We start from the raw sequence: 14810 nt of genomic DNA, 5'->3' as shown, positions 1-14810 counted from the left end.
TGATTCGTAATACAAGGGCAGTGATGATTCGCTGCGTAGTGAACAGGTCGATGCATCAGATGTCCAGTGTGAAGTTACCTGGAAGATCCCACAAAGGGGAGGCGGGTTTTCTGGTGACCTGTCATGGGTCACAGTCCCCTGTTCTTCTGTCCCCACAGCGGCCAACTCGTCCTGCAGTGCACACTCGGAGTTTGAGTGTGCAAACGGAGAGTGCGTGGACTACCAGCTCACGTGCGACGGCATCGCCCACTGCCGGGACCGCTCGGACGAGAAGAGGCAGTACTGCGGTGAGGACCCGTTCTCCCATTTGGCCCGGTTTAGCTTCCGGGAGCCCACGAGGAGCCAGGGAGTCTTAGAGACAATGAGACGAAAAAGAGGGAGAAGAAAGAGAGACGGAGAGGAGAAAAGGGAGGGAAGGGGCTGTGGGGAGAGGGAGAGATGGAGAGGGGGAGGGGAAGTGATTGCTTTCACACCTCCCTTGTCTTCTTCCCGTGACATGAGGGAATGCCATGCAGCAGGTGGCATTTCACCTCGGGGTTTCACACCGGCGAGGAAACGTCTGCGTTTTGATTCTGCTGTCTGAACCCCGCGGCGTGCCGACCCAGCCAGGCTCGCGGGGCTGGAAGGAGTTGCGCCCCGGAGCGAGCCGGGAGCGGACGACACGCTCTCGCTCCGCAGCCGCAGCCCCGAGTCTCATCGTGAGGAGAACATCTGCTCGCTTAGCCGAGGCAGGGCGGAGGGCGACGTGGGGTATCCCGGGGCGACCTGGCGCCCGCGGCAACAACGTGCTGAGGCCCGGATCCTTGCAGCGCTGGAGCGGGCCCGTGAATAATGCACATTTTTCAAACCGTGCGTTGCAAATCACTCTGTGACGGATCCGGGGGAGAACAAACAGCAGCCTGGGTTCTGGTTCAAACTCCTGCAGAATACGGAGGGGCAACGGGTAGACAGAATGCACGGGAACCACAGTCCCGAGACATCCGGGTAGATCCAGTCCCGAGACATCCGGGTAGATCCAGTCCCGAGACATCCGGGTAGATCCAGTCCCGAGACATCCGGGTAGATCCAGTCCCGAGACATCCGGGTAGATCCAGTCCGGAGAGATCCGGGTAGATCCAGGGAGATCCGGATAGATCCAGTCTGGAGAGATCCCGATAGATCCAGTCTGGAGAGATCCCGATAGATCCAGTCTGGAGAGATCCGGGATCCTGATTCCCATGCAATGGCCCACTGTCTCTCAGCATAGAGACCTGCTGCTGAGTATAGACTGTGAGCTGGGATCTGAGATCTGACTGTGAGCTAGGACAGGATCTGAGCAGGATTGGACTCCTGGTTGAGATGATGCAGTTAGTTGAACTGAATTCTTGAATCTATGAAGGTGGTTAGGGATGTCCTGTGTCTTTCTCATCTCCACTTCAAATGATTCCAAACAGACTTTAGCTCGCTGTCTTTGTGTCTCTCTCCCACCGTGTAATCGCACATCTCAGGGGTATCACCAAGGTGAGATGATTTCTTATTTAACCTTTTATTTAACCAAGCAAGTAATTAAGAACATTTTTGTATTTACCGTGGCAGCCTGATGAGCAGAAGAAGCCACATGAAATAATAATATGTTGATGGGTGTGAGCTTCGTAGAGGTCAGGAAGACCTTGCAGTTCGCAAGTTTGGAGATAAACAAGAAAATTGAAAATTAGAATATTACTTTTCTGAGGTATTACAAGGACACAAATGACTTGGAACGTGCATCTTCTACGCTGGTGTGGAACGTGCATCTTCTACGCTGGTGTGGAACGTGCATCTCTACGCTGGTGTGGAACGTGCATCTTCTACGCTGGTGTGGAACGTGCATCTCTATGCTGGTGTGCCTTTTTGCTACTGTGACCTTTGCTCCTGTGACCTTTGCTGCTGCCACTCGAAGCGAAACCCAACAAATGATCCTGTTCCTGTCTCTCTGCAGACAACCGCAACTGCAGGGACGGTTATAAAGCTTGTTACAACCAGCGCTGCGTACGGACCTCGCGCTTCTGTGACGGTGTGGACGACTGCGGGGACATGTCCGACGAGGCCTACTGCCACAGTGAGCACATCCCTCGTGCAGCACGGCCGTGTCTGTGTGGTCCTGGTTCTGTTGGCTATATGTGTATTAGAAAAGCAATAGAGTGAGTGAGTGATTCGAAAGGGGTTGAAAATTCTAATAATTGTGCAGCATAAAAATAGCATTATTGCCAGCATTGAAGATGCTTTGTCTGCTATGTATCCACCCACTCCACCCACTCTACACACTCCACCAACTCCACCCACACTCTACCCACTCCACCCACTCTACACACTCCACCCACTCTACACACTCCACCCACTCCACCAACTCCACCCACACTCTACCCACTCCACCCACTCTACACACTCCACCCACTCCACCAACTCCACCCACTCCACCAACTCCACCCACTCTACCCACTCCACCAACTCCACCCACACTCCACCCACTCTACCCACTCCACCCACTCCACCAACTCCACCCACACTCGACCCACTCCACCCACTCCACCCACTACACCCACTCCACCAACTCCACCCACTCCACCCACGCTACCCACTCCACCCACTCCACCAACTCTACCCACTACAACAACTCCACCCACTCTACCAACTCCACCCACACTCCACCCACTCTACACACTCCACCCACTCTACCCACTCCACCCACTCTACACACTCCACCCACTCTACCAACTCCACCCACTCCACCAACTCCACCCACTCTACCAACTCCACCAACTCCACCCACTCCACCAACTCCACCCACTCTACCCACTCTACTCACTCCACCCACTCTACCCACTCCACCCACTCCACCCACTCCACCAACTCCACCCACACTCCACCCACTCTACACACTCCACCCACTCCACCCACTCTACACACTCCACCCACTCCACCAACTCTACCCACTCCACCCACTCCACCAACTCTACCAACTCCACCCACTCCACCCACTCTACCAACTCCACCCACTCCACCCACTCTACCAACTCCACCCACTCCACCCACTCCACCCACTCTACCAACTCCACCCACTCCACCCACTCTACCAACTCCACCCACTCCACCCACTCTACCAACTCCACCCACTCTACCAACTCCACCCACTCCACCCACTCCACCCACTCTACCAACTCCACCCACTCCACCAACTCTACCAACTCCACCCACTCTACCAACTCCACCCACTCCACCCACTCTACCAACTCCACCCACTCCACCCACTCTACCCACTCTACCAACTCCACCCACTCCACCCACTCTACCAACTCCACCCACTCCACCCACTCTACCAACTCCACCCACTCCACCCACTCTACCCACTCTACCAACTCCACCCACTCCACCCACTCTACCAACTCCACCCACTCCACCCACTCTACCAACTCCACCCACTCCACCCACTCCACCCACTCTACCCACTCCACCAACTCCACCCACTCCACCCACTCTACCCACTCCACCCACTCCACCCACTCTACCCACTCCACCAACTCCACCCACTCTACCCACTCCACCAACTCCACCCACTCCACCCACTCCACCCACTCTACCAACTCTACCCACTCCACCCACTCTACCCACTCTACCAACTCCACCCACTCCACCCACTCTACCAACTCCACCCACTCCACCCACTCTACCAACTCCACCCACTCCACCCACTCTACCAACTCCACCCACTCCACCCACTCCACCCACTCTACCAACTCCACCCACTCTACCAACTCCACCCACTCCACCCACTCTACCAACTCCACCCACTCCACCCACTCTACCAACTCTACCCACTCCACCCACTCTACCCACTCTACCAACTCCACCCACTCCACCCACTCTACCAACTCCACCCACTCCACCCACTCTACCCACTCTACCAACTCCACCCACTCCACCCACTCTACCAACTCCACCCACTCCACCCACTCCACCCACTCTACCAACTCCACCAACTCCACCCACTCCACCCACTCTACCAACTCCACCAACTCCACCCACTCCATCCACTCTACCCACTCTACCAACTCCACCCACTCTACCAACTCCACCCACTCTACACACTCCACCCACTCCACCATCCCTCCTCGTCCATCCGCCTCTATTTCTGTTTCTTCATTTTACCACTCCACTTTTTTAGTAGGTAAATCACAACTTAAAATTTGAACGCAGAAGCACGTTGACACAGAGATCATAAACAATTGATCTGCTCTGCTCCACCTGCTCCTCCGTCCTGAGCTGCATCCTCAGGGGAAAACTCTGACCTCTGACCTCCGACCCGCTGCTGGAGTCAGGGCCATTAGAACAGCCTTCCATTAAGAGTGTGTGAGGATAGCGCCTCACCTAAGCTGGGTCGTGCTCACCCAGCCTGTCACTCACTAGGCAGAAGAGGCAGAGTTGAACTAGGCCAAGGGTGCGTGGCCATAGTGGCTAGGGCGCACTCCAGTGGTTTGGGACACCGTCTTTTCCCCAACTGATGTCTATTACAGTTTTACACAAGGCATGAAACCGTCTGGACAGAAGCCTGTGGCTAACTCTATCTGCGTTAGCGGGGCGTGGTTAGAACGGCCTGGACGAACCACCTTGTTCTGGAACGTTCCGCCAGGCTTTTGTGTTCATCCTGGAACTTTCAAATGGGCTGATGTTCAGCCTCCAGACTGATCTAAAGAGTCGCTGCTTTTGGAGCAGAGCGCTAGAGTCCAGTGTGCCGTTCCAACTCTGTGCCGACGTGTTTCTGCTGAGTGCCGGCTGGCGGCCCAACGTGGTTCCGGGACGATCTAACGATCTAACAGGAGGTCGTTTTGGCCCAGATGCGTCGTGCTCGTCCACGGAGCAGCGATGTGCAGACGGCTTGTGTGTGTCGCAGACGGCCTGGTGTAATCAGATCATCGACTGCGCAGACGCATCCGACGAGAAGAACTGCAGTAAGATATGCACACAGTGTGTGTGTGTGTGTGTGTGTGTGTGTGTGTGTGTGCATGTGTCTTTGAGTGTCATCCCACACTCTCATTGACACTGATACACCTTCCTACGTCAGGTCACACGGACTGTGCGGGTTTCCATCGACTGGGTGTGCGTGTGAGCGATGGCGTCTTCATCAGGTGTAACTCCACGTCTCTGTGTGTGCTCCCCCACTGGCTGTGTGACGGAGCTGACGACTGCGGGGACTACTCTGACGAAGCCCACTGCCGTGGTAATGACACCCCTCCACCCCTCTCCCCTCTCTCCTCCACCCCTCTCCCCTCTCTCCTCCACCCCTCTCTCCTCCAGAACAGCCAACACGCTCTGAAGTAATTCACGGAGGGCCGAGTGCACCACAGCTTCCTGGAGATCTCAAATGTCCTTCTACCTGCATGGTGGAAACATCTGGAATGTTCCTCCACGTGTGTTGTGGAACGGCTGGGTGGCCTTGGGTTTTACAACACCACCATCACTGCCAAGCGCTCTGTGTTTTACAGATGAATCATCCCAGATGCCTCTTGCATTAGACAACCTAGACATTTCTCTGCCCTTTACACAACACAACATGCGGGGATGTTTTGCAGTGTTTTTAAGTGATCTGACCGAATCCTGATATTTTCCGGCAGTTATGAAGAGGTGAATGCGTAAGAGTGAATAAAACATTGTTTACTTGGATGCCGATTGTAAGACAGTGGGACGTGTTTGTGTGAGGCTACATCACTGCACACCTCCAGCATATGAGTGTGTGGAAGGAGATGGATGTCAAAGTTTACAAGTTTATTTTTATGACACTTGACCTGCAGAACCTTTGGGAAACTAATTTTGATTATTGGTGATTTTTGAGTGTTGGTGAAATACATCACCTGTCTGCCAGGAGTCATACAGTCATACAAATAAATGCAGTATCTCTGAAATGAATCCCAAATTCTTCAAACATCCCCAGAATGCCCTTCAGTCATTCTCGAAATATATCACACCTTACTGCGAAATTTCCTCCTGCTTCCATCTCGATGAAACGCCCCCTGGTTGACTTTTACTTTTGACCCCTGTCAGCCCCCGTAGGTCGGGCGTGTGCGGAGGGCCATTTCGCCTGCCCAGGCGGTGCCTGCATCTCCACCCGGTGGCTGTGTGACGGCCAGAGAGACTGCGAGGACGGAGCGGACGAGACAGAGTGCGGTGAGCCCCCCCCCCCCTTCTCTCTCCTCATCCACCCATCACCTCATCCACCCGAGCCTGTGTATCTGTCATCCGGCTACGCCTGGAATGTCTCCTGCTTATGGAGACCTGACGTCTACACCGGGCGAGTCACCATGTCTGGGGTGAGAGCCATCCTTCTGGATTTAATGTCCAGCTATGCCTGACTGGGTTTCTCGGTGTTCGAGAGGACGGAAAAAAAACAACAATCTCCCCCCAAACTGATCGACTTGTCTAGGGAGGTGTGTAGCCTTGATACCCAGACAGTGAGCACTGGACAAATCAACCAATGGCGACGTTCATCTTCCCCCCAGTTTCCCCCTCGTGCCCAAAGGGGGACGATACATCTCTGATACGATTTGAGTAATTCTTTCCTAGCCAATCAGTGTCACGGGGGAAGGAAGAATTTCACTGATTTCTTCTTCCTGGTGAGCACAGTCGAGTTGAGGCAGACCTTCTATCGTCTAGTCATGCCTGACTGCTTCCTTCAGCGGGATCAGTTCTGTTCGACTTCATTTATCGACGTGTCACGCCTGCTTGCAGAAAGCACCATCTAGTAGATATGCCTGCCTTGCTGTTTCTGTACCTTACAGCAATCCTGATTCATCTCCATGTACTCGCAAACATTTTTAGTTGTACTGCACTACAGCGGACAAAATCTAAGAGAAAGGATTAGTTATAGGGTGTAACCCTAGTTATAGGGTGTATCATCAATATTATTATTATTATTGTAATTATTATGTTAGAGTCCTTCAGGCCCCTCCCCCTTCCCCCCAACCACTCGCTCCAAGTCTCACTCTCCGTGGAAATTGGAGCGGGTCCGTTCGGACTAAGGGTCACGGGTGGGGCGGAGTCACGGGTGGGGCGGAGTCACAGGTGGGGCGGAGTCACGGGTGGGACGGAGCGAGTGATTGAATCAGACGAGTCAGAATGATGGAGTGCTGGCGTGAAGCTCTTCTGTCTGACCTCCAGCGTAGGCTCCGCCTCCCTTCGGCCTTGTCCTTTAGTGTGAATGATCTCTTCCTTTAGGACTTCCTGTTTTAACTTCAAGTACCCCATGCAGGGTGCAAAACGCCATTAGCTCCAGCCCTGTGTAGTGGGTGGGGAGGGTGGGGAGTGAGTTGGTTTAAGCCGTTGTGTTCAATCACCACATTCCAGTATGACTCACCTACTGGGATTTACCTCTGCTTGCTGAAGTAAAATTGGCTGTCCTCCTCTCTCACTCTCGAGCTCTCTTGCTCTCTTACTCTCTCGCTCTCTCTTTCTTTTATCTCGATTCTTTGATATTGCAGCTGTAGACACCCCAGTGTGCCATATTCCCCAGAGAGACTTCAGAGCGGAGGCAATGGGGGAAGCAGGGCTTATGAAAAGGATTATGGGGAATGGAGTTCATGGGTTTTGCGTCCCAGGAAAGGTGCTGGTTCGGTTCTCTTTGTGAGGGCCATTGTATCCATGTGCCTCCAGGCAGATTCGGGCCTTGATCTTCACTAACATGGTCATTCCGTTTGACTCCCATTTGCCCTGTGATATGTTTTTTATTTAAACTGATCCCCTCTGCTGTGGAAATAATCTCAAGTTCTCAGTCGACTTCTTTCTGGTTTGAAATCGATGGCCAATTTGCCCCAGTAGATCAATCAACATGAAAGAGACACAAAAAGATCCTCAGATACAAATGAAATACCAAATTCACTGTGTTTTCAGTTCTCTCTCTCTCTCTCTCTCTCTCTCTCTCTCTCTCTCTCTCTCTCTCTCTCTCCCTCTCTCCTCACCCTGTGTGTGACCTTGGTCTGAGTGTGCTGTGAAGGTCCTGCTGCATTGCTGTGTAGGCACTCTAGTACACTAGCTTAGCTTAGCAATACGTCTACATGGTGCTTTATCAATGTAGAGCAAAAGAAAGGTGTGTGTGTGTGTGTGTGAGAGAGAGTGTGAGTGCACGCAAGAGAACAATTGGTGAATAGGAATGCTACAGCCACATGGTGGGCGGGGCCCAACAAGCCCCGGATCTTTTAGCGCGAGTGGAAGCTGCTCCCAGAGGCTCTAGCGCTGCGATATCAGTGCTCACGCTAACCACGCTAATCTTCTCTCTTCGGTAAGACTCCTCCTGCCTGTGGGACCAGTTCTCCTGCTCCACGACCAGGTGCATCGCTCGGCACTGGGTGTGCGACGGGGAGGACGACTGCGGGGACGGAGCTGACGAGAGTCACGAGACGTGTGGTAACTCTTCTCTCCTCTCACACACTCCTCTCAGCACCACCGGGTCCGGTCCAGGTATACGCAAATCAATCAGAAAAGACCGGAAGGAGGGGGCGGGGGGATTCCGTGTCTCAGAAAAGTAATTATTCCATCCCAGCGATGGATATATGGCCAGAAGTCGTGCCGACCGCACCAGCTCACGCAACACCGCGGAGACAAAGGTCAAACCGCAGTGGATTTAAACAAGCAGCTTGAAGATGCTCATTAGTCTTTTTCCTGGAAGGCCTGACACAGAGAGAGAGAGAGAGAAGGAGAGAGAGAGTGAAGGAGGGAAGATGTGTCAGAGGTGACAGTTATTTAGAGCCTGGCAAAATGAAGGTGATATTAACCAGCACAAAGCTGCATTATGTGCGCTGTATTTTATCTTCAGCGGCCTGCTGTTTTTCACACACTCTCCTCTCTCTCTGTCTCTTTCTCTCTCTCTCAGGTTCAGTGACGTGTGCCCCAGATTTGTTCCGCTGTGCGGGGTCCTACGCGTGTGTCTCAGGACGGTGGCTGTGTGATGGAGAGCGGGACTGTCCCGACGGCAGTGACGAGCTCGGAGCAGCCGGCTGTGGTAGCGTCCCCCTTTCACCAGTCACACCGGTCACACCGGTCACACCAGCACACCAGTCACACCGGTCACACCGGTCACACCGGTCACATCAGTCACATCAGTCACATCGGTCACATCAGTCACATCAGTCACACCAGTAACACCAGTAACACCGGTCACACCGGTCACACCGGTCACACCAGTCACACCAGTCACACCAGTCACATCAGTCACACCAGCACACCAGTCACACCAGTCACACCGGTCACACCAGTCTAGCCAGCAAACCCCCAACACCAGTCACACCAGTCTAGCCTGCAAACCCACAACACCAGTCCCACCACCAGCTCCAACGGACCCCCCAGCAGTTTTCCTCGTTTTTCACTTGAGCTTTTGTTCGTTAGTAAGTAAACACACAAAAAAAATACATGCACCATCTTGTCATCCTAAAGCCAGTCAAGCGCTGATTAATAAGAGATGTGAGGTGAAGACTGGAGCTGAACTCAGGATGGCAGATCTTCAAGAGCAGCTTGGGGACAACCACCAAACACCACCAAACACCAACAACCACAATCAAACGCCATCAAACACCACAAAACACCATCAAACACCACCAAACACAACCAAACGCCATCAACCACTATCAAACACCACCAAACGCCATCAAACACCATCAAACACCATCAAACACCATGATTGTCAGGCTACCTCCATCAGCTCCGCTCTCGCCATCTTGCCCTGTGTTGTACATGCAGCAGAAACGGACTGATGTGGTGTAGAATATCTTTCTCTCTGTCTCCTGTCAGCTCCAAATCACACCTGCTCAGGTGCTGCCTTCCAGTGTCAGAACCAGAACTGTGTGCCTCAGCAGTTTGTGTGTGACCATGACGACGACTGTGGGGACGATTCTGATGAGTCTGCTGATTGTGGTGAATATCTATCTATCTATCTATCTATCTATCTATCTATCTATCTATCTATCTATCTATCTATCTATCTATCTATCTATCTATCTATCTATCTATCTATCTATCTATCTATCTATCTATCTATCTATCTATCTATCTATCTATCTATCTATCTAAGGTGTATCAGTGCTGTGCTTATTCTCATAATACTCACATACTAGAGTAACACTGGGGAGATTCTGTTACTCTGATTGTCCTGTCTGGGTGGAGACGCCCCAGTCGTGGTTTACGTGGCAACACCAGAGGACACTGAGGCGCAAATCTGAACTCTGCAGGTGTCCATGGGCTGCACACAGAGAACAGCTCACACCTTTCAATACCATCTTCTCCCTCCTCTCCTTTCTTTAAGCACAGAGAGGCAGCCTGCAGTTATGAGGGAGCCAGTTGTCAGAGGACATTAGAAGAGAATTTAATGGAAAATAAACGCTTCAATATAAAGGCTTCAAAAATAAAGACTTCAGTCCCCTTAGATACTGTGACACAGCACTTTCACATTTAAGCACTACAGTGCATTTTTATTACTTCTCAATCCCTAATTTGTTCGTAATTTATTTTTTTTGTTTTTTATTTTATTTGACAGCCATTTTCTATTAATTCTATTAAATTTGTTTTCATTCAGGATGGCAAAGACCTTCCTGAGGTGACAAATCTTAGCAGCTACTCAGCTTCATTATACTTCTGTGTCTGATGTGAAGCACCTTGAATTTTTGCTGTTCAAATAAACTTGCCTTCCTCTCTTCCACGTTCCCAAGAGTACCGCCCATGTGGAGAGGCGGAGTTTCAGTGCACAGACGGCAGGTGCTTACCCAGCGCCCAGTGGGAGTGTGACGGCTTCCCCGACTGTCTCGACCAATCGGACGAGCTGCCACTGAACCCGAAGTGCTCTGCCGCAGGCAAGCGTCTCTCCCGCACACGGCGGCCTGCGTGATGGACAGGCCTCAGCACTCTGGGGCTTGTGGGATTTGTAGGAACACCTGTTCCTCCATCACTCAGTCGTCTGACATCTGGAGGGGGCCAGACTCGCACTCAGGTGTATCCACTGTAGTGGTTTTCCATTCTATTAGTTTATTTATTGACTTTGAAGTCTAATAATCCGAGCTGATATGGAAACGCTAGGATTAAACGCAAACACCAGTGTTTCCATGCAGGTTTGCCAACTCTATTCTCACAGGTTCAAGGTTTAATGTAATTGAATTGCTTATATATTGACTTTCAGTGCTGTTTCAGTCCTACCAAAGCAGCATTTTCTTTAAGGAACACTTATTGGGGCCTAATTAAGTTAGCTTTGCTCAATAAAGGCCAAATTAAACACTTCTAAATAGCTTTTTCACTATGCATTCAGCTTTAATGATGACCTTTACATAATCAAGGTCTGTTGTATGAAAATCATTAATAGTTTAATTATTAATTGTAAAATTGCACAAAAAACACTTTAAAGTTTCATTATGCAAAGTACTGAGCATAAACAAATGGTCTAAATTGGCGTATAATTAGGCTGTAATTGGCCATATTTGATTCCTGTAGATTCTAGGTAGATTCCAATAATTACTTTAAACCCGAGTTTTGTCATTCTCCAATATCTCAAGGTGTGCTCCATATTCTAAAGTAGTTTTAGACGATAAACTTTGTTCAACGAGTCATCAATAAACCAATCACTGTCCTATATTTTAAAGACAGAAAAACACCCATGTCCCATGCTTGTGACGGGTGAAGTAGGAGGCACGACGAACGTAGGTTTCGGTGAGAACAGACACTTTATTCAACACAAACACAAAAAGCCCAGCTCTGACGGTGTAAGCACACAGACACGGGTGCTCACACAGGCATGAACTTTAGACAAAGACGAGCACAAGACACTGCGCGAACGCACATTAAATAGGTGAATAACACAGACCCACGTGACCTCGAAACAAGGCACAGGTGTAACAAACGAACACGCTCACAAACAACCCACGCCCACGGAAGTACAAACATGGACATAACGACACGCAGACAACGTAACGGCACGCCCACAGGGAAGGGTCCGGAGCTGTTCCGTAACAATGCTAATGACCTAACACTAAAGCTAACTGTTGCAGTGATGCACACTTAAGGGGACTTCACTGTCCTTTCTCCCCAGTGTAGTGCGTGAATGAAAATATCGGTTTGCTGAGGTAAAATGTATTTTCATTGCTGCCGGTCCTAGCTAATATCAGCTTCTATAGTTAGCAGAGCTAGATATGCCATAGCTAGAGATACCGTAGCTAGAGATGCCGTAGCTAGAGATGCCGTAGCTAGAGATACCGTACTTAGAGATGTAGTCACCATCTTAGAAACCACCTTAAACAACGTGTCCTTGGCAAAGTCACAGGTGCTGTCACAGCCCTGACATAATATTGCAGGATTATAAAAAATGTGAGGATGAGGAGAGATAAAATGAGATGTGTATATATATATAGATATAAAAATGCAAACATAATTCAAATGGAATTAAAAACGAAAATATGGTTATGCAGTTGATGGTCACGGCGTGCGGAGCGTCTTTGTCCTGCACTGCACCAAATCTTGAAGCTCCACAGCGAGCAGGAACGATAGCTAAGTGGCCGCATCGCTCGTGTTTGGCACACGCAGGAAGAACGTGAGACGCGTGAGACGAGTGTTTCAGCGGCCTTTAAATAGAGGGACGAAACAAAGACGGCAAACTGGGCACAGGTGCAAGCAGTCAGTGATCAGGGCAGGTGTGTGTGTGTGTGTGTGTGTGTGTGTGTGTGTGTGTGTGTGTATGAGGCCCAGCGTGTGTGTGTGTGTGTGTGTGTGTGTGTGTGTGTGTGTGTGTGTGTATGAGACCCAGCGTGTGTGTGTGTGTGTGTGTGTGTGTGTGTGTGTGTGTGTGTGTGTGTGTGTGTGTGTGTGTGTGTGTGTGTATGCTGTGGCGAGTGGCACACTGTGACACTATTAAAGAGCTAGAGATGGTAAATTGTGACATTTAATCTTTTGGGGGGTTTTCTGAATGTTTTGAAAGGTAGTGATTAATCCAACTTGTTTACATTCCTCTAAGAGTGTAATAATGTTTTGAATGAAATGTCAAACAGTTGTTTCACTTTGGGATACTTCATACGCTGAACGAGAATAACATCTGCTCTTTTCCATGAATATATATATAAAAGAAAACATGATCTTGTATTTACATGGATCAGTTATTGTTTACATTTGATTAGTTGTTTTTCCTACTGTGATGTAACAGTAAAAGGCGTGAGTCGGTATTCCAGGAACACTTACGATCAACAACGATGAACACACTCAACCGATCTACAGCGCCAATGTCATGGCAAAAACGAAATGTCGAAAATGTGGAGATGATGTAGATGTTCACAGTAACCGACAACCAATGGGGTGTTAGGAGCAAGATGTTCAGTGTGTCCCAATAAATGCTCCTGTAAAATAAACATTGTTGGTACTGGTTCTTTCAATCTGTGCTCCATTTCTGTGTTATCACAGGAGTCACGTGGTTATAACAGGTCTCATGACCTGTAGGGCAGGTCTCATCTCACTTGTCTCTGTTGTTGTGTTTTAGAAAGTTTGTGCAACGGGTCGGTCTTCATGTGTGCCAACGGGCGCTGTGTGCCACTGGCGGGCGTGTGCGATCGTCATGACGACTGCGGTGACGGCTCTGACGAGAAGAACTGCGACGTCAATGAGTGTCTGAACCGCCGAGTCAGTGGCTGTACGCAGGACTGCAAGGACCTTCCTGTAGGATACAAGGTGTGTGTGTGTGTATGTGTGTGTGTGTGTGTGTGTGTGTGTGTGTGTGTGTGTGTGTGTGTGTGGGTGTGTGTATGTTTGTGTGTGTGAGTGTGTGTGTGAGTGTGTGTGTGTGTGTGAGTGTGTGTGTGTGAGTGTGTGTGTGTGAGTGTGTGTGTGTGAGTGTGTGTGTGTGTGTGGGTGTGTGTGTGGGTGTGTGTGTGGGTGTGTGTGTGTGGGTGTGTGTGTGGGTGTGTGTGTGTGTGTGTGTGTGAGTGTGTGTGTGTGTGTGTGTGTGTGGGTGTGTGTGAGTGTGTGTGTATGAGGGCGTGTGTGTGGGTGTGTGTGTATGAGGGCGTGTGTGTGGGTGTGTGTGTGAGTGTGTGTGGGTGTGTTTGTGTGTGGGTGTGTTTGTGTGTGTGTGTGGGTGTGTTTGTGTGTGGGTGTGTTTGTGTGTGAGTGTGTGTGTGAGTGTGAGTGTGGGTGTGTGAGTGTGGGTGAGTGTGTGGGTGAGTGTGTGTGTGTGTGTGTGTGTGTGTGTGGGTGTGTGTGTATGAGGGTGTGTGTGTATGAGGGTGTGTGTGTGTGTGTTTGTGTGTGTGTGTGTGTTTGTGTGTGTGTGTGTGTGGGTGTGGGTGTGTGTGTGTGTGTGGGTGTGTGTGTATGAGGGCGTGTGTGTGGGTGTGTGTGTATGAGGGCGTGTGTGTGTGTGTGGGTGTGTGTGTGAGTGTGTGTGGGTGTGTTTGTGTGTGTGTGTGTGTGTGTGTGTGAGTGTGTGTGTGTGAGTGTGTGTGGGTGTGTGTGTGTGGGTGTGTGTGAGTGTGTGTGGATGTGTGTGTATGAGGGCGTGTGTGTATGAGGGCGTGTGTGTGGGTGTGTGTGTGAGTGTGTGTGTGTGTGTGTGTGTGTGTGTGTGTGTGTGTGTGTGGGTGTGTGTGTATGAGGGTGTGTGTGTGTTTGTGTTTGTGTGTGTGTGTGTGTGAGTGTGTGTGTGTGTGTGTGTGTGTGTGTGTGTGTGTGTGTGTGTGTGTGTGTGTGTGTGTGTGTGTGTGTGTGTGTGGGTGTGTGTGAGTGTGTGTGTGGGTGTGTGTGTATGAGGGCGTGTGGGTGTGTGTGTGAGTGTGTGTGTGTGTGTGTGT

At 50.5% G+C, this 14810-nt stretch overlaps 1 protein-coding gene across 1 annotated transcript in view; it reads left to right on the top strand.

Moving 5' to 3' along the window:
* Window positions 1-14810, top strand: part of lrp1ba (low density lipoprotein receptor-related protein 1Ba) — a 284803-nt gene that overhangs the window by 166352 nt on the left and 103641 nt on the right. The window contains exons 46-55 of the mRNA XM_077010394.1: window positions 159-287; window positions 1958-2077; window positions 4851-4964; window positions 5078-5233; window positions 6055-6177; window positions 8290-8409; window positions 8876-9004; window positions 9790-9912; window positions 10704-10844; window positions 13505-13692. Coding sequence (XP_076866509.1) covers window positions 159-287; window positions 1958-2077; window positions 4851-4964; window positions 5078-5233; window positions 6055-6177; window positions 8290-8409; window positions 8876-9004; window positions 9790-9912; window positions 10704-10844; window positions 13505-13692 — 1343 coding nt within the window. The remainder of the gene's footprint in view (window positions 1-158; window positions 288-1957; window positions 2078-4850; window positions 4965-5077; window positions 5234-6054; window positions 6178-8289; window positions 8410-8875; window positions 9005-9789; window positions 9913-10703; window positions 10845-13504; window positions 13693-14810) is intronic.

This window comes from Brachyhypopomus gauderio, chromosome 1, assembly GCF_052324685.1.
Source record: "Brachyhypopomus gauderio isolate BG-103 chromosome 1, BGAUD_0.2, whole genome shotgun sequence".
NCBI classification, from domain to species: Eukaryota; Metazoa; Chordata; class Actinopteri; order Gymnotiformes; family Hypopomidae; genus Brachyhypopomus; species Brachyhypopomus gauderio.
This window is presented reverse-complemented; position numbering and strand designations above follow the sequence as displayed.